The 23,214-nt window shown below is 38.0% G+C and overlaps 1 protein-coding gene across 5 annotated transcripts in view; it reads right to left on the bottom strand.

The window, feature by feature from the left end:
* Window positions 1-2,219: 2,219 nt before the first annotated feature.
* Window positions 2,220-23,214, bottom strand: part of mid2 (midline 2) — a 140,748-nt gene continuing 119,753 nt past the window's right edge. For all 5 annotated transcript variants that reach the window (XM_055034328.1, XM_055034327.1, XM_055034326.1 and 2 more), the window contains 3 exons: window positions 18,192-18,353; window positions 6,233-6,440; window positions 2,220-5,938 (listed from right to left, as the gene is read on the bottom strand). In XM_055034328.1, coding sequence (XP_054890303.1) covers window positions 5,521-5,938; window positions 6,233-6,440; window positions 18,192-18,353 — 788 coding nt within the window. In that variant the 3' untranslated portion in view covers window positions 2,220-5,520. The remainder of the gene's footprint in view (window positions 5,939-6,232; window positions 6,441-18,191; window positions 18,354-23,214) is intronic.

Here is a 23,214-nt window from a genome sequence, read left to right as displayed (position 1 = left end):
TTCAGCTTTTAATACTACACAATCACATCTTTTATCTGATAAGCTTCTTAACCAATTCAAACTTGCTTTAATTTTGTCGGAAGGCTTTCAACTTATAGATCTCAGTGTGTGAGAGTCAATGGCTGTTTATCCAGTCAGCTAATTTCTTCTGCTGCTTCACCTAGGGGTGTTGTTTCTCTCCCCTATTCCTATTCAATATTTTGCATACTGATGACTTTCGCTGTCCACAGTATGTCATTAAATATGGTGATGATTCGGTTGTTGGAAGTCTTCTTCGTGGTGAATTGTCTGTTGTGGATGAATTTGTTTCATGGAGTCATAAGTCATTTGTAAAGACCAACACACTGACAACTAAGGACATGGTAAATGACTTTATTAAGTCAGTGCCCCTTGATGAAATGACAGTAATGAACGGAACTGTTGTTGAACAGGTGGATAATCATGAGTAGGATCTTAGAAGTAATACAACAGGGAATACCTTCAGAAATTCCATGAAATATTTCTTTCTCAAAAGAAAACCAAGTTCTTTCAGCAAGAGCAGAACCAGATAATTGAATTCTGTATCATAGGATCACAAAGGTCACATACCTCTGAAATATGTAACCGTCTGTCTGCAGACTGATTTTATGTTTTAGCAGCAGCGCAATCCGTTGCACAACAGTTCCCTTGTAGCTGCATTAGGAATGTAGGGGGCATAAATAAAAGGCATCATTGCTGCAGGGTTGGACTCATCCTCACAGTCCCATCATTTTGGTAATAACCAGTCATCAAATATCCACAAAAGCTAAAATCATCCTTCTGGTCCACTCTGGCGTTTGTCAGCCAGCAGGAGTTAAAGCAGCAGCTGTGTCACGAGATGCCAAACTAATTTACTTTTTTTTCATTCTCTGTGCAAAATCATTCTGCTGCCTCCTACACATGTAATATAGTTAATTTAAATCCCAGAATCTGCAAGTAAAATATGTTTTTAAGCGCAGATCTTGTGAAGCTTTTATGAAGCATTTACCTTTTGTAGGTAGCTCCTAATTTATGTTTGAAATATGCTATGAAAACATTAGTTTGCCTGTGTTGTTGAATTTTGCTGCTGATAGCTGTATAAAAATTCTGTATTTTTGAAAGCATTGCCTGCCAGGATACAGGATACTGTTAGACTCTTCAGAAAACAAACTACACACTTCGATCTTTGCTAAGGATCAAATCAAAAACATCACATTTCTGAAAATCATGATACAGCTAGAATATATTTAATTCCTTAATGCACATTAACTGCAAAAACAGTGAGCATATTGCTTATCAGCCCTGGGTCAATGTCACTGTGTTCCACGCCTGCAGGCACTGTTGGGAATCAGGCCGCATAGTGATGGCAGAAGATGAGCTAAGCGGATATATTCCCTCGAACTCAACCTCGAGCTTTAGATGACCTGCCAGAGTCTGGCAACCTTGTGGCCTTTAGAATCTGTGCTTTGAAACATTTAAACTTATCAATGTCATCACAGAGTTATAAGACATTAGTTTGTGAGCTCAAAGCCCATAAACGGTTTCACATTTAGTCATATTACAGCTCAAATCAATTTGTAACCAGCATGTTTTCTCTGATGCCCCTAAAAAATGATAGTCACATAATAAGAGGTGGATAGTAACTATTTATATTTACTCAGTTATAGCTACTTTTATGGAATACTTTCTCACTCATGAATAATTTCTTGAACGATTAGTTTTTTACTTTTACTTGAGTAAAAAAAAATCTCTGCACATAAGTAGTAAATCCAATTCACTTGTGTGTAATTAATCTATATATTGCAGATATTCTGTAAATTCCCCAGAGGCTTGTTTGTGGAAGTGAAAACCGGGATTTAAATGCAAAACACTATGTGAAAAGAAACACAAGCACTGGATATCAGCATAAATACATCTACATGGCCAAGCACGGCAGAATCGCGATGAGCTTTTTCTTTATCAGGAAGGAAAAAAAAATCAATAACTTAAAAATTAGATGCTACTTTGTGTTACTCTAAAATCACAACAAACTCAGAAACAGCAAAAGTTGTGATAGGAAAAAAAAGTTGCCGCGTTGTAGATTTTGAGTTCTGGCGATTAGTATTCTACAGAAATACTTCATAATTTGTCTTGCTTATGATTAAATATGGAAATAATGCACTTAGGGAACACTGTTTTTGTTAAGACTCAACATAAAGGACAAAAGACAAGAAGATTTTTGGGATCAGACTTTTTATTGGACTCAAATTCACATAAATAACATTGGTTCATATATATTTTGTACATTATACAACTTTATATAATATATATTTCCCCCTCTGATTTACATTCCTCTCTGGCTAAAAGTATTTCAGTTATATCTATGGAAACAGAAAGCATTGCATGAAGGCAAAGCCACTCTGTTTGTGCTGCTTTTAAGGTCCCAGTGCCACGAAGGAGAGGAGCACTTTTCTTTTCCATTGTATAAAAGAAAAAACAAAAAAAAGTCCCAAAGCTACTGAAAAGGAAAGCAAAAAGAAGAATCTATTGCATTGTTTCTAGGGTATAAACACGGCACCACGAGGAGTGGGAAGCTATTGAAAGTCATTCACCGTAAATATATTTTACTGTACTGACTTGTGACACAAAAAAGAAGCACTGCAAACAATCTGATATGCACGGCAATGAGAGCTTTGTGTAGTTGTCTCGTTTCTTTTTTCCGTAAGAACATAAGAAAACAATAAACAAAGATTGAATGTTTGATTTCATAGGAAAAGTTTTCTGAACCTTCAACAAGGTCACATATTCATGCAGTAACCTGGCCAAGTACACACACTGAGCTCGTCCTCCCAAATCAATGCGCGGTCAAGTCTGTGACGGACATTATTCAACAAGACGGATGGATATTTGAAAATCAAAAGAAACTTAGCAGAAGCCTGACAGACTTCCCACTCTGCTGCATGCAAAGTGGGTCGTCTCTGACCATCAAGGCCTTCTTTAAATGATCGCTGATCCAGTGCAATTCTGACAACTCTTGCACAGCTTTGAGGTAAACTGCTGGATGTTTGTGGTTCCATAAAATCACCTAAAATCCTTTTTAACACATGAGATGGAACAAAATTTAAACCAATGTTTTCTTACCTCACAGACTTTTGGACACAACGACATCAAAAGTTGCCAGAATAGAAATGATTTGTGAGAGTCAATGCAAAATTCTCATATGGTTTGATCAGTTTTTAAAGACTACATACATACATATATTTTGTCATTTACCCAACATCCAGTGTCAGTTTTTTTGTCAGGTTTTCCTTCCGTGCAACCTCTTTGATCTGCCTAAACTACAGTATAATACACATTGATTGTCTGGGTTAGCACTGCTACCTGAATGTCAAACCAGAGAAAACAGTCACCCACACTAAGCCTTAAAACCTAAACATACAATCAAAAAAAAACAAACAAACAAAAAAAACTTATGAACACCTCGAGCTTTAACTAAATGTAAATAGCAAAAAATGACTGGAGTTAATCTGCTGTACGATGAACAATGAAACAATATGTAGTGAACTTCCCAGTGAGCTCCTATGATCTGATAATGCTGCATGCATTGTTTGTGACTCAATAACTTATGTGGCGTTAAAATATGCACATATGTGGAGGAAAACGCAGTCATGCCGTGACACTGCAACAAACAGAAAGTGTTAACCATCTTCAGCCCTGAAAATTGAATATCAGAGTAAAAAAAAATTGTTAATTTATCACCATTTAGATAAAAATCACATCCCTTTTCCAAAGAAAGCTAACTTTGCCGTATGCTGTTTCAAAGTGCAATGAGGAATTAAAAATATTTTCATTGTTATATTTTGCTCTGGGCAACAATAAGAGTTACCTGCAAAGTTGTCAGCATTTTTGCTGCAAAACACTCATTTTAATGGTAAACATAATTTAACACAGTGTTTTCTTTCACTTATCCTCCCCATTATATCATGCCACTCACTTCTAGCTCTACTTTACAACACAGAGGGCAAATGATGTCAAGTTCAAAAAGTGCATCATGAATATTTTGTAAAGTTAAAATAAAGTTAAACCATCTTCCTTTCTATAAATACTACTTTTGTTTTCTTGTGTCCAATAAGTCTCTTATCATACAAATAGAGTAGTCACATGATGCAAATCTGCTCCCTGTGATGTTGTAGAAACAAAATCAGGGAGCAACGTTAAAGCCTCCTGGAACCTGGAAGTTTGGACCCACCCACACAAACAGGGCTGATGGGAAAAATCTAGGAGGAAGAACGAGGAGAAGGCTTTAGGAAAGCTAAGTTACAGTTATCAAGGACACAGAAAACAAGTATTTACAAGTAAATTGCAATCACTTATTCAAGTCAGTGTTATAAATTTGCACCCAAATCCTGTATTAAAACAAACAACCAAACAAACAAAAAATTTGAATCTTTTTGCAGTTTTGGACTAAGATGTGGAAGAATATGCTTATTTTTCTGGAAGCTGTACTATACAGGTGTGTCTCAGTGAATTATAACATTAGTGTTATAAGTGATGTTGGGGAATTTATTCCAGTAATTTAAATCAAAAAATAAAATCTTGAAGTGACATTTTTAAAATGGAAATCTGAAATCATAAGTGAAGTTTCACTGAGGTCATCTCTAAAGCTTTACAGTGATGATTTGGTGGATGAGCAAAATTTGAAATCCAAACGACTTTCTTTCTGATGGCTTTAGGTTTAGAGGAAGATGATAAATATCAGGCCCAACAACACACATGAGCTGAGTTCAAATATGTAATACAATACATTTCTACTCAGGAGACCAAAAATATATATTTATAAAATCTATTAAAGATTATGCTCTCAATATCTGCAGCAATGAGAGAAAATGGGCAGATTGAGAATGGGGAAGAAATCTGCAGCCTTCATGTGCACAGCATCCATTTCATGCCACTCACTGCTCCAGGAGGAGGCTGACATTTATGTGTCCAGAATCATTTTTAAGTTTTTAAAGAGTGGTGTTATAATTTACTAAGATGCACCTGTTTGTGGTATGCCGATGTATTTGCTCCTGCTGCACGAAAAAACCCCTCACAATTTAAAAGTAAGACTTTTCATGATTAAATTCATGAGACTTAATCCCACTAGTTCTATCTTGCAACTTTAAACTTGAACGATTTTCACCTTGATCTCCTGCCTAGGGGCTCAAAGGAAGAAAAATAAATAAAAACAGACAGACCTAAAATGGTCCTGAAAACCAGAAATCCCGCCCTGCTCAAGCTTTGACAGTGTCTTTGCAGTCACTGTCTTTGACAATGACTGCAGGGCATATGATGAACTTAACACACATTGATCTTTTCAGTCAAACAGACCTTTCCTATAAACTAAATGAATATGCAAAACACAGAGTGGCTACAAACTAACAGGAGTAACATTTTTCCAACGCTTTCAGACAGTAACCCATTCCTTCTTGAGGATCAGAGCAAAGCTCAGTCAAGCCGTCAGTGTCTGTCAGAAACTAATCCACTCTTCTGTCACAAGCTTAGTCAGTGGCAGGTTTTCATCCCCGTCAAGTACGGCGATTCCTGTCGACACAGACCCATTTGCTGCTGCTCTTGGAGATCTGTAGCCACCCCATCGACAAAATCTGGGACAGGTAGTCCTGAGAGAATCATGACTGACTTGTTCCAGATCATAAAAGTGGGTACAACAGGCAGGAGGAAGGAGATTTCGAAAGTATGAATGTGCTGGGAATTCATGGCATCGTAGAAGGACAGCGAATTGTTGTCATAGTCCAGGAGGACGCCGAGCCGCCGCAGCTGCAGGCTCGCCTCCACCAGCATCTCCTTACCGTCGTGCCGCACCATGAAGTTGTTGTTGCAGCGCGAGAACACCCACGAGGACGAGTTCTTGCCGCTCCACTCATTTTTCGGAGCTGATTTGTAAGCAACGCCGATGGCATACCTGGAAGAAAAAAAGTTTTTTTAATTTGAAAACAGATTAGAATTAAGTGGTTTCCTTTTGCTGACTTTACTTGCACTTAATCTCAGGACATAGAACATAGAGAAGACCTTTCCTTCACAGCCAATTAGTTAGAGATGCATATATTTACAAGAGCATGCACTCTCTGTGTTAGGCTCTGTTTTTTAGTGAGGAGTTTGCATAATAGACTAGATTTAAACTCCCCAAAGATGCCTTAGTTTACTGAGCCTACTTGCAGGCTTATATAATGCTCTCGTTCCAGAGCGTGTCTCTCACCATGTGGATGCTCCCAGCAACACCTCCCAGTAGTGGCAACCGCTGTCGATGAAGACGTTCCCGGCAGCTCCATACGAGCCGGTGCCGCTGAACCGTTCTGGCGTGTGGCTCTTCTTCAGCGAGCTTTCGTCCTTCTCCATGGTCAGGCAGTCGTTGGACAGGCGAAGCTTCTTGTGGGCGGTCTTTGGGTCTAACTTGAATGGCTGACCTGGAGAGACAGAGACGCTGCTCAGTAAAAGGGTTGTTACACAACAAGAACAAGACGACTCAGAATATTTCAGCAAAATAAGAATTTTTTTTTTTTATTAAATGATCAGGATTGTGACAGTATGTGGCAAAAGATTTGATTCAAATTTTTTTGCCACATCTTTTTGGGCTTTTTAGATTAGCTTTTGTATTTTTATGTTAATTATTCTTTCTATTTTCACTGCATTTACAAATTTACATTGACTTCAGCTTATATTTCCTAATCTGGTTTACAGATTTTACAATCCAATGAAGACAAGCTGCTTAAGGTTTTAAAAAAACAACAACAAAAAAATAACTATTTGGATTTGAATAAATATGCGACAGACTGGCGACTCGCCTCTCGCCCAGATCGTTAGCTGGAAATGGGCACCAGCACCCGTCCTGGCTTCACTAGGGACAAAGGTGTTAGAAAATGAATGGATATAATAAATCCATGCAATTTTCATTAAAGTTCTAATACATATGTCGAAATTATAAATAATATTCATAATGTGTCAGTGCAAATTTATTTGAACATTAACTGCCCTTCGTTTTTAATTTGGTTTTTGAAATTTTATTTGATGTCTCCAATAAACTTAATCCAAAATATTGCTATAAAGCGCCTTCTTTGCAAAAGCCTCAACATAACTGGAAGCAACAACACATTTTATTTGGGACTATCAGAGTGAAAGCGTGCTGAGTACATTGTTCAGGCTGTTTTTAAAGAAATATATGAAAGGCATGAATCATTGCCCTTCCACTTTATAAATATGCATTGCCTTGCTCTGGGCAATCACATAAAATCCCAATAAAATACACTGACATTTTGTCATTGTAAATAAAAATAAAATATGTTAGTGGTACAAAAAAAATCACCATCAGCAGTTGAAATTATTTGATGCCAGTGCACTATTGAAAAAGCAACTTTAATGACCGACACCAGACCTGCAATGTTAGCAGGAGAAGCAAAATGTCATCAGATATATCCAGTGCCTCGTCCCAGAGGAGGACATTTCTCGTTTCCTTGACCATTTCTGTCAGCTGCACTGTATCAGTAGCACTTGGGACAGGTGGAAACAACCGGACATCCTTCCTGTCCATTTTCTTTGTTACAAGGGAGATTTCCAAACTCTTTAAAAAGGAGCCAGAGAGAAGCCGACAGAGCTTCTCTGAGGAATTCAGAGGTCTTCAAACAGAAGCAGAACAAGAAGCTTAGAAAAAGCTTTGAAGGATGCTAAATACAACATGAACTGTGCAACGAGACACAGTCTTTTAGTTACGAAGGAACTCAAAAGAAATCCAATATTTAGCCATATAGAAAGACAGACAAGAAAAGAATAATGTTGGGCCCCTGGGCCAAATATTAATCTACAGATTAGTACAGTGATCAAAATTCCCAGAGAAAGCCTGCATGAGAGAATTTTAAGCAAATAATACATCTACAAAATGCATTTATGCTGTACAACTCCATCTGTTTATACACTGACGATGCTAAAATTGTGTACATTTCTCAGATGTTGACAATAGATGTTTTTAGGATCTTATGAATTGTTTTTACATTTGTGCTCTTTATATTTTAGAAAGTTCTGGTCATTCTCGGCAGATCACAACTGCATAGTTTTGTACTTTTAGGGATTTATAAAAATGCTGTCAACAGCTGGATGTTTCATATGCGTTGGTTACTATTTCTTTTGACAATCAATATCCAAATATTGGAGATTTGGCTCCAATAAATAATAATAAACAGAATCCTGTAAATTTGTGAACTGGCAAAAAGAGAGGATAACCTACACTTAGCTGAGACCAAAGCGAAATTATTTTGAAGACCATGTGTTTCAAAGTAGTAGTAGTTACTAGTAGCAGAAATAGCAGTGGTTAACTATTCAGAAATTACTTTTCTGATCCCTTTTAGGCAATAACACATCAAACTCCTTCAGCTCTTATACTTTAATTATTTTGTCTGTGCTCTTTTAAGCACCGGGTCGACCAAGATTGCAGAGTTAAAAAGGGCCAGAAAGAGAAAGAGCCATGAACCAAAATAGAAACAAGAAGAGGAATTTAAGCTGGAGCAGCAGCGCCAGCAGCAGAAGTGAATAAACAAAAAGTAGGGTGAGAAGTGCGTGCAGAGAACTCACAGGGAGAAACTGAAGAGGAGACTGTTTGAATTACAAGGGCGAGAGAGTCGAAACTTCAAAGGCCCGCGCTGCCTTTGGTGAAAACATTTCAGAACAGAGAAGGAAGTCACCCGGCATCTCCTTCTGTTCCTCCAATCACACAGACTTGGAAATTAGCTGAAGGAAATGGCCTTTACTTCCACCGCAGTCGGTAGGAACTGCTGCAATTCAGTGGAAACGCTTCTATCCGGCTGTAAGTATTCAGTTTGCAATGACACCAGTAATTTGGGTGTAATGGGTGGAAAAATTGAGGGGGGCCAAACTAGGTGAGTGGCAGAGAAAAGGAGAGTAAAGAGTGAGGGAGAGAGAGGAAGCTGAGGGGATAATAGGAGTCTGTGGAAGCGACAGAGGAGCCCCACTGAGCTACCTCTCGGTGTCTGTGTCAGTGTGTGTATGTGGCTTCAACTAAGTCAGTCACATCCCGACCAGTCCTGACATTTAACTCGACACCTCTCGTCTCATCTCTCAGCCTCTCAGAGTCTCCCATGGCTTAATGAGCAACACAATGAAGACCCCGACTCCTCCTCTCCTCTCACTATCTGCCCTTCCCTCCTCCTCTCTCTCTGTTTCTCTCTCGCTCTCTTTCCAATTCTTTCCTTCTCATCCTTTCTATCCTCTCACCACTCTCAGACACTCTTCTCCAATAATCTGCGTGGTGAGTGTGTGTCACCGAGTGTGCATATGAGACGATGAGGCCAATGTGCTGCTGGCACCCAATTACATTAATGCGCTCTCTTCTTTGAACTGCTTATCGCTGCCAGCGCAGTCATTTCCAAACACTGGGGCTCTGTCATGCCTTTCCAGGGGATGACTCCTGAGAGCTCAGGCTGGCCCTGAGGTTGGGTAAGGGGAGACGCACATGACATTAGAGGACAAGCAGACACACGCATGCACACAACATCAACTATGTGCAAATGTATGTAGACAGTATAGAAAATTCCCAATGGGAAATGTTAGGAACCAGCTTGATGTAAAATCGAAAGTGGAAACTCACGTCCAGCAGTGAACATAATAAAAACATGGATATTTAGTTTATTAAATGTTCTCCTGTATTTTCGCATCATAAGGGCATTAAAAAATGAAATAAAAGATTTGGATTTTGTGTTACTCAGTATTGACAAGAAATTAGGATTAAGAAAAAGGATTTCACTTTGTAATTGTTGCATGCCCACAAATTCTCTTCTCATTGGTGCTGAAAAAGAAAGCAGTCAAGAGTGGAAACATTTTTTCTTCCTGATCAAAATTCATCTGTCCCATCTCTGACAGCAATAGGCTTCTTTCACATAGAAACAATAACGAGTTGCACTTACTTTGGGTTTGAGCAAGGAAGGGGAGACAAAAACACAGAAGCAAGATGCACAAAGAGTGCAAAGATGTTGATGTTGAAAACGTCTAACTGATGCCATCTTAAACTGACTGGTCACAATCTGTCGTTAATCTTGTGTCAAATGCTCCCAATGCTGAGACACCGCCAGATTCTCCTCTGTCGTGGCCTTTGGTGACTTGTAGTATATTGTGTCTGATTCGAAGCACCCAGATGATATCAGAGTGTTGTGACAAACATAAAGTTATCTTAAGCCCTGAGAAGGCTCAAGGCTGCATGTTCAACAAGCTCAGTCTCTCAGCTCTGCTATCAAGCAACACCGAAGTTCCCACTGATTCTTATGAGAAAACAGACTTGAACTTCACTTATTATCTCAAAAGGTTAATTAGATTATTTGCCATTCTTTCCCTTCCTACTTACAAGTCATACCTGAAACTATACCGAATAAAACAGTATCTGGTATTTATTTTTGCCTGTCTATCTGTTTTATTGTCTGCGTTTCTGTTTTAATGGTTTTTCTTTACGTTACTTTGGGTGTATAATGTGCAACTTATGCTCCAACATAATTATAAAAAGGCTAAAGTCTAACAGGTATAACTTGTTCCATCGTCATCCGGACTTGAAAAATTATCATATCAAGTGCGAGAGTTTTCCAGACTGTATAGGAACCTTGTTTCTTTTGCTTTGAGCCGAGTGCTGGACTTGTTGCAATAAATGTGCATTTCTATGATTCTGACTGCTTCTTATGTCACCGGGACGCCTTCATATCTGCAGAGCTGCCATGAAATGAACAGATCCAAACTCGCAGGGAGGATGCTGGTGTTTGCAAGCAGCACCCGGAGAACATGCCGAATGTGATTTCCTCTGGTGTGCTACATGGCTGGAGGCACAAAGAGGGCATGAGTGGAGATATACAGCATATTAGAGAAGACTAGTAGAAACTCAGTGGATGTTAAAAAAAAATGATTCCAAACCCCTTTCAAATACTCTTTTCATTGTAAACAACAACCACATATTTCCTCCGTAGAAAGCGAATTGGTGCTGATAGCAACACAAGCGAATCAATCATCCTGCTGCACAACTTTTGCTCAGAATTTGGAACAAAAACAATAAAGATAAGATGGGAATTTGGAACAGCATATTCTACAATCTGGACGTTTGTTCATGCACTGTCATTAGTCTGGTTCCACTTTGCAGTAATACAGCAGTAATTAGAAGTATATCTGGCTGTCTGCAGAGGTGATAACAACTCTGTTATACTGTCTTGGAGCCCTGCATTGTTAAAGACTCAGAAATCCTAAATGGAAGCTTGTCAAACACACACAAAAAAGAAGAGACATCGACGGAAAGGAAGAGATATGAGCCGAAAGGGGCCACAGCTGAAGAAACGCGTTCCTGCTGTAATTCCATTCCAGCCTCATTCTGCTGGGAACATGCTGGAAATCTTGCAGTGGGACATCCTATTAGTAACCAACTATTTCATCGGTGCAATTTTCCTTCCTTGCATTTTTGCTAAGGGATAGGTTAAGCTGCAACTAACAAGGCCGAGATTGAAATAAACGATCAATTTTACTGCATAACTAAACAGTCGCTGCAGCAGAAACAGCAGCAGGAGGAATTCGGAGTATTCTCTTGACACGTGCAACCTCACACTGGTTCCTGAATCCCTGCTGAACTCACAAATCCATTCATGTAATTAAAATGTATGGCTGCCTGCCAGTTGTCTTCTGTCTACCTAATTCATATGTAACGTGGTATGTAATCCAGAGGCGCTCCTGATGAAACGTAGCTGCACTCTAGTGAGATTATAAATTAATCAGTTGTAGAACAAGGTACAGGATGGGTGTGATTAGGAAACTTCCAGGGGATCTGAGTTTATCTATCACATTTTCTCACATTTTACTGCTAAATTATGTATTTTTCTGTCTGATACGAAAGAAAACCCACTGAGAAGCATCAAGCGAAGACAGCTGTCCATCGTTATTATGTTCCTCTTCAGCTGGACTCTGTAACAGTCTAGGAAGGTGTCGTTAGGGAGCACTGCTAGAAAAAAAACATTAGAAATACTTTTAATACAGCCTGATAGAAAAAACGTTGAAAACTGAGGTGACTGTTAACGTTTCTCTATGGTTTAAGGTTACCACATCAGACTTGAACACATTCCTAACTAATATCCAACTTCTCTATAAGATGACTCCTTTTCTCAAGTTTACATTGTCAGCCTTCACGCCTAAAGAAAAAGTCACCTGACAAGTGAATGAAAGTTACAGCTATAAGTTGGGAAATGTGAAAAGGTTATCAAAGTTCAATCAGTATAAAAAAATACAGCTAACTTCCTGACCAATCAGCGTCGTTTTGAACAGGAAATGGAAATGTGTCCCAGTTCCTAGACGTTTATATTTTTATTATTATATGTGAAGGGCAGAGTATGTATCCAGCTAACAAGGGAAAGGCTTTTCAGTGGATGCTGTGTATATATACTAGCTCTTGATATAATTAATTACTCACACAGATGATAAGGTAAAAAGCACAGGCAAAACGCAAATTAATAAAAGCCATTTTGAATAATGTGTGTTGTTTTCTCAGCTGCTGCCTTAATAAGGTCTGACCGAATTCATTTACAAGTTTAATTCAATTTCATGCTTATGAGTGCAAAACAATATGGTGCTTTAATAACAAACTTATGATTGTTATCAGATTGGCTTTGCTTTTTTTTTTTTTTAAGAAAGAGCGGTGGCACACGTTCCTTCTCTAATCTTTCATTGAATGGATTTTTATACATTTATCTGAATTAATTTAAATCAAAGTTGATGGAGTGAAACATGTAAAACATGGTATAAACAGTCAACAAATTATTTAAATGTTTATTTTAAAATAAAGATTTGCTTAAGTATAACCTTTTACCTTTTTGTAAATTCCCGGATTTTGCAAATGGCTAAAAAGCAGCGCAGTGATGGTCCTGAACTCTCCAAACCCACATCTGTGCAAAGAGCTATTTGCTGTCTTTTATTCACTCAACGCTCTCTTTTTCTCACATTTTTTTATCCTCTTTCATACTCCCTCTTTCAGGCTCTTTATAGCTCTCTCAGCTCATTTCTAAAGACAGCGATGTAGAAAACTGGTCACGGTTCACTCTGAGGTAAATGCAAGAGTGCAGGCGCGCTGATAAAAGGTCACACGCTACCATGTATGTGTGGATGTGTGGACATGCATGTGTGGACCCTCGTCTCTCCTGCATTCTTATTCATCATGCGTTATTCATGTGTTTTTCAGGAAAACTGAGAGTTACTTTACATGTTGACCGTGAGCACCTAGTGGCTCACTGATACTTCCTCTAAAGGACGGCATTAGAGCCACTGCTCACTTTCAGCCTCTCAGAGTCCAACCAGTGGCTGCTGTGACTGACCCAAAAAGCTGCAGAGCACACCCAGACATGATTGTAAATGTTTCAATCAGTCACTGAATCCCACGTGATGGGATTCAGTGACTCCAGAGGATTTTCAAAACAAAAAAAAAAAAAAACAAAAGAAGCTCCCAGTTAGAGCCGTTCTTTTCCTTTTTATAAAATGCAGAACATAAAGCGGTGAAATCTAATTCCAATGTTTAATTTTTCTACAATATAATCCTTGTTCTTGATTTAAATGCTAAGCTGCACATCCTGCTGTTTTCAGACATCACCAGATGTAATTTATCAGTTTTTATTCAGAAGCGCCTGCCTTTGTACTCAAAAGACCAGTAAATAAACTCAGGGGTGCAGAATTTTACCGGGTCTAATTTAATGCTCTTGGATTTCATGTGCTTGTCATAAAGTCTTAAATTTTGTTGGCTAGTGTTGTGTACTAATGTAATATTCAGGTATGAAATAGGATTCAGTGACAACAGTATCGATTTGAATGCCACCATCTAAAAAACGACTTCAAAAGTGTAAATTGGATAAGTATGTCTTTGTGAATGAGTAGTAAATTTCACATTAAATCTTCTGCTTCAATTTCCATCATTTCTTTTTAACCATAATACATTTTGTTTGACAGTTTAGTAAATTATTTGAGATAAAATGATCAAACTAAACATTTAATTGGTTCTGTGTTTTGCAGGAGCTCTGGTTAAGCATTAAGTGTGTGTTCTATCTAAAATAACAAAAATAATCTGTTAAAAATAAAAGAGAAGGCTTTTTCTCATCAGTAATTCTGAATTACTGGTGATAAATTGACAGAAGGTAAAAAGGAAGATTTAAGAGCGCTGCGTACCAATAATATTCGTCCAGTATATATAGTATTTTTCTTAAACTGAAACAGATCATTACTGTACTGTCCTTAATACATGCACATTTTTATGAGAAAATTACATAGACCAAGTTATCACCAAATGTTATATGTTAAGACCTCAATATAACCTTGTGATCCATTTTCATCTGACAAAAAGCCTCATCCATTTAAACAGAAATACTCTCTAAAAAACATATTTACACTAAATAAGTACTCTTCCTGTTTTTTGGACAGTTGCATAGTGTGTTGGAAAAGTCACAATTGTGCTAGCTTTATGGTAGCATAATATCTCAGTTTGCTGTGTTGATACTTTTGCCACATCATTTTAAAACACTCAGTTGCTGCTCTGAAAAGACAGGACTGTGATGATGCGCGGCTGTTCAGGGTGTAGCAGTGCGTCATGTCACAATATTGTTTGCTTTGCATCTTTTAGCTAAATAATGAAGAGCTTAGGCTGAAGGCTTCCTGAGGCAGCTAATCCTCCCAATCAGGCTGCAGAGAAGATGAGGGAAAATAAACCTGCTATTACAGCAGAACCTGCGAAGCAGCAAGGTGCGCAAGTGAGACGTTTATGACCTTTATGACCTGTTTTAATCCAAGCTCAGCTTTTATATGAACAGATGGCTAAAGCTGTTTAATCTTAATACTGTGATAAAATAGGAGAGAGTTGAAAAGAAAACAGGAAAAAAAAAAGAAACGTGAGGAGATGGAAACAAACTGTAAAATCTTGAGGATAAAAATATGCATGTTTTTATTTTTTGCTGTTATTTTGATGGCTTGTCTAAATCATCACAGCTTTGGGAAAAAGCTGTTTGACAATCACAGGCTCATAATCTCGACTCACGTTGGCTGTGGGTGGACAAGCTTTCCCTTCACATCACTGAGTACAAGAAGAAGTGCGGAGTGGGAATTATCCATCAGCACTGTGCCATATTACTGCTGGATATTATATAACCATATGGTAAATATTTTTTCAGTAACTTTAGTGTACTATTGATACATGTCTTGACTAGTTTTTTTTTAAATAAATTTTTGTCCCTTGTGCCATTTATTTTCCTTCACTATTAGACTCCTACCAAAAGCATAATTTTTTTTTCAACTATTAAGCAAATCTTTTGTTTCTTAAGCAGAATGAATTTACATTAAGTAAAGCATTTATAGAACAAACATATTTCTCTTGAAAGATATAAAATAAAAACATTTTGTGGTACAAATATATTTGCTTTTGTAAGCCGTCTGCGACGTAGAGAGTGATTTTCCACTGGCTTGTTCTAGAAGGACAATAGATCTGAAGGACAATCGCTGCTCATGTTTTACATCTGTAATTGCACAAACATCTTTTATCAAGCCAGATGAGAGTAATTTTGTTTCTGAAAAGTTTTTGTCATAACATTTATCAACACCCTTTGTTGCTCTGGACAAAAAACTAAATGAAAAAATAAATACATGTGAACTCTGTCAGAAATTCTTGGCAGTTTTTTATCAAATAAAATCAACCTAAGACATAAAATGAAGCGCTATATGTTTGTGAAAATTATCTGCAGCATGATAAATTCCAGATATCTTACATATCAAAGCAGAAAAAGTAAACATAGAGCAAACTCAAAGGGTCCAGATGCATTGAGAAAAAAAAACAGATGGTAGAAAGAAATAATATTTTCCACTGCCAAAAAAGACCTTGACGATCCCTTTGAGAAATTGAGTTTTTGCTCTGAAACAGGCTTAATTATCTGCAACCATTACTGTGATAAACACCCCTTCTTTTCTACTTTGTTGAGTTGATGTACCTATCTATCTATCTATCTATCTATCTATCTATCTATCTATCTATCTATCTATCTATCTATCTATCTATCTATCTATCTATCTATCTATCTATCTATCTATCTATCTATCTATCTATCTATCTATCTATCTATCTATCTATCTATCTATCTATCTATCTATCTATCTATCTATCTATCTATCTATCTATCTATCTATCTATCTATCTATCTATCTATCTATCTATCTATCTATCTATCTATCTATCTATCTATCTATCTATCTATCTATCTATCTATCTATATATATATATATATATATTTAAAATAAAATTCCCTTCTCACCCACCGCGGGTGGTTCTTATCCTCTGAGCTCGGGTCCTCTACCAGAGGCCTGGGAGCTTGAGGGTTCTGCGCAGTATCTTGGCTGTGCCAAGGACTGCTGCACATTTCTGGACTGAGATGTCTGATGTTGTTCCTGGGATCTGTTGTAGCCACTGCTCCAGTTTGGGGGTTACTGCCCCGAGGGCCCCGATGACCACAGGCACCACTGTGGTCTTCACCTTCCAGGTGAGGACCACACACACACACACATATATATATATATATATATATATATATATATATATATATATATATATATATATATATATATATATATATATATATATATATATAAATATATATATATAATAATATATATATATATATATATATATATATATATATATATATATATATATATATATATATATATATATATATACAGAGTTGGTTAGGAAAGAAAGATTATTTGTCAGAGGAGGAGGAAGAAAACCTGCCTTCACTTTGACAGTTTTCAACACACCCATTTCACAAAGCTGAGCATTTTCCCACTGCAGTTAATCCTAAATGCCACAAGGCTCCTGACAGAAGCACGTTTGGCTTTTACCTTTCTGACATATATACATCCATTTTTACATTGGGTTTCATAGGCAGAATGCATGAACACTAATATTAGCTAAAATTGTGTCATGAACAGCTATTTCACTGTAATTAAAGAGAAGTGATGAGGAGGGTTTTCTTGCACATCAGAAATATTTTTTTCTTCTTATACTTTGCTCAAGTTATCATATTGTAATTTTCAAGGATTTCTTATACCGAAGCCCAACAAGATTTCCATCTGTACTACACCCAAAAGGCTGTTAGTATTTCTGAATTTATGCACATTATTGACCTACAGTGTGTGAGATCTTACTTTCTTTGGTTCTTCAGTCTTTCATCCTGCAAACTGATAACAAGCAGTGGGCACAGAACAAAGTATAAAGTAAAAGTTCAATGCAAAGGCATCATGATTCTGCAGGAAGCAAAACAGCTTTTGGGAGAAAAAGATAAAAGAACAACCAAAAACACATCCGCAATTTACAGGGGAGCAGCTGTTACATCAATAAAAACATTTATGTTAGAAAGAAAATATCTGTCCCATATTATGTGCCGGTACAAAAAGAAATAGATAATGCTGCAAAGACAACTTCGTCTGATTCAATGTTAAAATGCAGCAGCCTTTTTTGCAGAAAGAATAAATACTGAGGAGCTGTTTGTGTAACACAGCACCATTGTGGATCCTGCAACATCCACAGCGGTGTGATAGAAAAGAAAAACTGAATATGGTACTCTGTATGCACTCGTTTCTTGATGTTTCTGCTTAGCATGTTTTGCATTGCTGCTAGGTCCAATTAATGCCCAAACAAAAAACATAAAAATCAAAAAAGTGCTCAAATGGAGGAAACACAAGATTACTACATACCACTTTTAAAAAATACTGGTTCTTGTATAATCACAAAACATCACAAACTTCACTATTATGTGTCTGATCCCATCAAACTGGACACATGCCACTCCTTCATAGCAACTACCAAGTATCTCAGCAAAAGATTCAAGAATGATCTGTTGAGGACCGACTTGATCCAAAACGTCTCCAAACTCATCATTAATCAAACGAATCTCTGAGAAATGCTAGTGAGCATCTGCAGGTTATTACACACCAATGACAGACATTGCTGCTAGGTCCAATTAATGCCAAACAAAAAACATGAAAATCAAAAAAGTGATTTTCATGTTAACTGCTCCCTACGTGCGGCGGGCGTAGTAATCCAAAACAAAATTAACAAGGCTTGTAAATATTCATAGAAAACCCAAAGAAGTGTCACACGTGCTCCTACTTACTGTTAGTTTTGAGGCGGGCCGGCTCACTGTTGCGGCTTCCTGCCTGGTTGATGGCCTTGACGAAGAAGATATAACGGGTGCCACTCTGCAGGCCATGCACCGTGTAGTGGTTCTGCTTGATGTTTGGTACAATCATCCAGCTGTCTGCTGAGTTGTACAGACCTGGTGGAGGCCACACACACACGCAGAGTGGATAAGTATTAAAGTTTTGTGCAGACAATTTTGTGTGTTTTCTGCACAAAGCTTTCAGCAAGAAAATTATTTTCTTGCTGAAAATAATTTTCTACTGATGGTTACAACAATAGAAACATTTTCCCACAAATCCAACTGGAACAGAGCGATATTTTGTTTCTGAAAACCGACTTAGTTATTGCACACGAAGAGGTGATTCCTACAAGTTATGCAACATTTATGTGCACCTACAGATATATTCCATTACAATTCTAACAGAGTTATTGAAACAAGTACCCAGGAGCCAATCCGGTGCGTTCACTAAGCTGAAACCACACGACAAAAGAAACAATCTGTTCAACGTATCAAAGGTACGATAAGTAGTCACCTCCAGGCAACAGCGTGTGATACCCTTTAATGCTTAAATGTATGAGAGCAGGGCTAATAACAACATGACTATAGTGGTGGACGCTTTCATTCAAAGTGAAGGGTCAGTAATCAGGGGTTAGCTCCACATCCACCTGTTACATACAGTCCTTTTGGTGTCTGAGATGTGAACCTTTTTAAGTAGAAAAAGAAATCTGATCTCAGAGCTAAGGAGAAATGTAACTTTTAAAGGGTTGCTCCTGTTCCATGTCGTTTGGTGAAATGTAAGGGAAAATATTTCACATCTCACTGATGCACTGTTATGCGACAGACTACTCTTGTTCATAAAAGATGATTTTCTGCCATAATGTCAATTTGTTCTGGAGCGTTTTTTATTCAAAATAGTGCTTTATGCAGCTTCATGTGTCCAGTAAACTCTCGACAGCTTCGTGTGTCAACAGACACACGAAGATCATTTAGACTTTAGCAGTCGAAAAGTGAAATAACTACCAGATAACTGTCTCCTTTCTTTTCTCCTGCACAATTACAGAGAAATATAAACTCTGAGAGGGGTACGGCTCTCAGGACCATACTTACTTTGTCCCCTCTGGGTAGGATGTGTTGTGAATTATTGAACCAGATGGAAATATCATGCATAAGTAATGGCAGAGAGTCTGCTTGTAAATATACATACTTCATGGGACGCAAATAAGGCCTTTAAAAGTTAGCCGGCTTTAAGAATGAATGAGAAGCGGGGTGAGGGGCCCTTAAAACTACACTTTTATCTGGGCAAAGAAGGATGCAGGGATTTTCATCTTCCTTAGAGATGATAGAGGAAGAAAATAAAGATGCAATGTCAAACTTGAACGATGCACGGAAGTTTTACAGTTTGCTCCTTCCCACAGAGAACACTTTATCATTTCTCAGCAACTCCTACAGATAGTGTTATGTAGACCTTCAAAAGATAAGAGAATGGAGTACAGAGGAACGATTAAATGTTTGAACACTTTGTTAACACTTCTGATTTCAAAAGTTTCTATTTTTGCTAAATGAGGTCAGAAGACACCAAGGAGGTTTCCTGACTGAAGTTCTCCCCCTTTAGAGAAAGCTGTACTTGAAAGCAATGTGCAGAAATAAAGAAGAAAAGAGAAAATAGAGAAAAAAAAGGAGCAATGTGCATCCAAACACCAAGCACGTGTACTTTTCCAGTACTGTATATGTGTGTGTGCCTGTGAGGAGGGAACTGCAGCACAAAGTATCCTGGGAAAGGAAGTGGGATTTTCTTTGATGATGCAACACAGAGTTAATAGTGGCACAGTGTGCCTGCATGTGAGCGTGGACGTGTCACACTTTCCACTTCCTTTTGGAAGAAAACACTGCGCTTGCTTGGCCACAGTGATTCAGATTTTCTCCACTGGTAATTGTGTTAATAATTTAACAAATCCATGGACTCTGACAACACATGAAACATGGAGAACATACGCCTAACTCACTAGGCCATTAACACCGCCTCATTATAGTCCCCTAGGTTAGTGAGAAATATTTCATAAAGTGAGATTTTAATTGATGATAATAAACCAAAATATCTTCTGGCAAAAAAAAAAAAAAAAAAAAAAGAATGACTCAGCAAGACATGAACCTGTTTTCCCAAAGCTTTTGCACCGTGTGCCACCGTTGTCTTGCTTGTCATGCCTTTCAGATACGTACTGGTGTTTGCCACTAAGTGATAACAGCATTATCATTTTGAGCTACGAAAACCTCAACTCCCTTTCTACCCCTGCTTCTTCCTGAGAGCCCACACAATACTCCACGTTTCACAGACCAGTTAGAAGCAACACAGCATAACTTAGTTATTCTTCTTTTTATGCTACAGCAGCTTGCAGAAATAGAAAGACCGCTTGACATTTTACAAATGTTCCCCTTGGGTAAAGAAGGCCCCAGGTTTGAAAACAAGCCTGGGGTGTTTCTGCATGGAATTTGCATGTTCTCTTCTCAGATGCGAACGCTCTCCCCAGGTACTCCGGCTTCCTCCTGAAGACACTGTCGGGTTGACTAGTCTCTCTAAACGGTCCTTGGGAATGAGCGTGTGTGTGTTTACTAAAGATTACAGATATAACATTTTCTTTTCTTTGACCTTATTCTCTACTGTGCCTGGATGATCCTGTAAAATGATGTTTTGACACATTGACTCAACTCCAACCTCCCTTGAGGAGCTGAAGCCTGGGGCAAGGGGATTGTGGATGGACATCAGCTGGGAGCATTTAGCCACTTGGAAAGTTTAAGAAAAAAGCTCTATTGGAGAACTCAAGTGGCATGGCAGACTTAATGGGTTTCTCTCTTTCTCAGTTTCCACTCTGAATCTCAGAGGACTCTGTGGCAGCAAAGCGCTGAATTTCTGAGTCACTCAGAGTATCATGGCTGAAATATATCCTGATGTTTCAAATGGCGAGGGCACTTGAGTTGCCTGGTTAGATGGAGAAATGTCAGGCTACAGAGCAGAAGAGTGTAAGAGACGATGAAAGGATCAAAGAATAAAGAGGCACAGGTGTGTGTGTGTGTGGGGGGGGGGGGGGCATGCATGAATGTGCATATTTATGTACATTAATGACAGCCTCCTCATATTGGTAAGTGGTCATTTTCTCCAGCCCTATAGATCCATTATTTTCCCCTGGTCTCGTATTTGTTTCCTCCCCCACAGCAGATTCTTATATTTCTGCCCACAGAAGTTCTGAAAGCAAACCAACTTTAATGTTGATGATCTAATGAAGGCCCAGCGTGTTGCTTCATGCCGGCAGCTCTACTGATTTAGATTTGGTTTATAATCTGCACTTTATAAAAGCACTGAAGGGCATCATAAACTGCTTGTTTGGGAGAGCAGTACAAAGGCTGGATTTGTTTCAGAACAAGTTTAGAACATAGTTTCTGTTCCAAATGCAGTTTTTTGATTTGCCCACAGGTGGTATTGAGTGGAGGGAAGGCACAAGCACTCCAGAGGGGGAAATAAGTAACGTTATTTTGCTCAGAATACATTTTATTTACATGCCTGTTCGTCAGGAAACCCATTTTGTTGTATTGCGAAGCACTGTGAGGAAATATGGCTAATGACTCTGATTGGCTCTGAGATTCCTTTATTTGGGATAAAGAGTATCTTTATTTTAAAAAATTGCCAAATTATTTAAAATGAAACTTTATCCATTATGCTGCATTAAGTTTCAACATAACTTTTAGGAGATACTGTAAATCAAGAAGTTGGACAGAAATGTTTAATTTGTATGAAACATTTAGCATGTAAACAAAATGGCTGAGCAATAGGTTCTGTTGCTTTATTCATCTTTGTTCAAACAGGCCAGTAACTGTGCCATTAATATTTAATACTAGTAATACCAAAGTGGAATCTTTGTGTGAAAAACATCAGGATCAGGATCTTAGGACACCTGAAAATACACTTTGCATTAACAGATTGTAATTAATTCTCTTTTATTAGAAATTATATGATATTACAATCCCATTAACAGCTTTCAGCAGATGGTCTCACATTTAAACTTACAGTTCTCTGGTGTGAGGAGGAGTTCATGATCAGCATAATTACTGGAAGGTGTCCAGCTCTTGTGGCTGTAAAATGAATCCTAATTACTGGTGCTCCACATCAAACTGAAACTTTTGAAAATGTTTAATGATCCCAGATGACAGCTGCAGATAAATGAATGAGTCAGAAAGACAAGTCTATTTTCACACAGCTGTTGTGCTGTATATCACCTTTGCTTTGCTTGTCATCCCTGTAAATACCATCCCGGTGTTGTGTTATCAGTTGAGTGACAACAGCATCAGTATTTGGATCGGGTTTGTTTTCACTGTGCTGTCTGGCTTCATACACACCTGTCTGTTGGTTTGTCAGTGGTAGATCAACTTTGACCCCCATCCCCGCCTCCGTTCCTCACAAAGAGGCAAACGGTTGTTGAACTGTGGCATACCACATGCAGAGGCTAAAGTTTACAGAGAAAAAAATCTTTGGGTTTTTTGGGGGGGATCTTGACACTGCCTACAGCTTTCCTTGAAATCTGACCTTAATTGCCAGCTCTATTTTCTACTGCTATGCCTGGATGATCCTGCGAAAGGCACAGTTCATAAGACACCATGACCCAACTTCTCCATCCCATGAGGTATGAAAACCTTTAGGGAAAGAAAAAAGCACGATGGCTCTTAACTGCAAGACTACTTGGAAAGATTGAGATATTGGAAACTGTGTCATAAATCACCATTAAATAGCTTTCTAAAGTAACCAGTAAAGGATTTTTGTGCAGATATATTTGGTTTTCACTTTGTAAGACAACCATATGGCTCCATATTGAAAAAAAAATCGTCCTAAAGGAGATTATTTTTTGCCTTTATCAGTCTTTTTTCTGGGAGTTTTTCTTTTTCAAAACTAGTATGTGCTAACGTTTTCTCTTCAACAACCCTTACAAATAATATAACACTTAAAATGAGA

Source organism: Poeciliopsis prolifica, unplaced genomic scaffold (genome assembly GCF_027474105.1).
Source record: "Poeciliopsis prolifica strain line A6 unplaced genomic scaffold, Auburn_PproV2 SCAFFOLD009, whole genome shotgun sequence".
In the NCBI taxonomy this organism is placed as follows: domain Eukaryota; kingdom Metazoa; phylum Chordata; class Actinopteri; order Cyprinodontiformes; family Poeciliidae; genus Poeciliopsis; species Poeciliopsis prolifica.
This window is presented reverse-complemented; position numbering and strand designations above follow the sequence as displayed.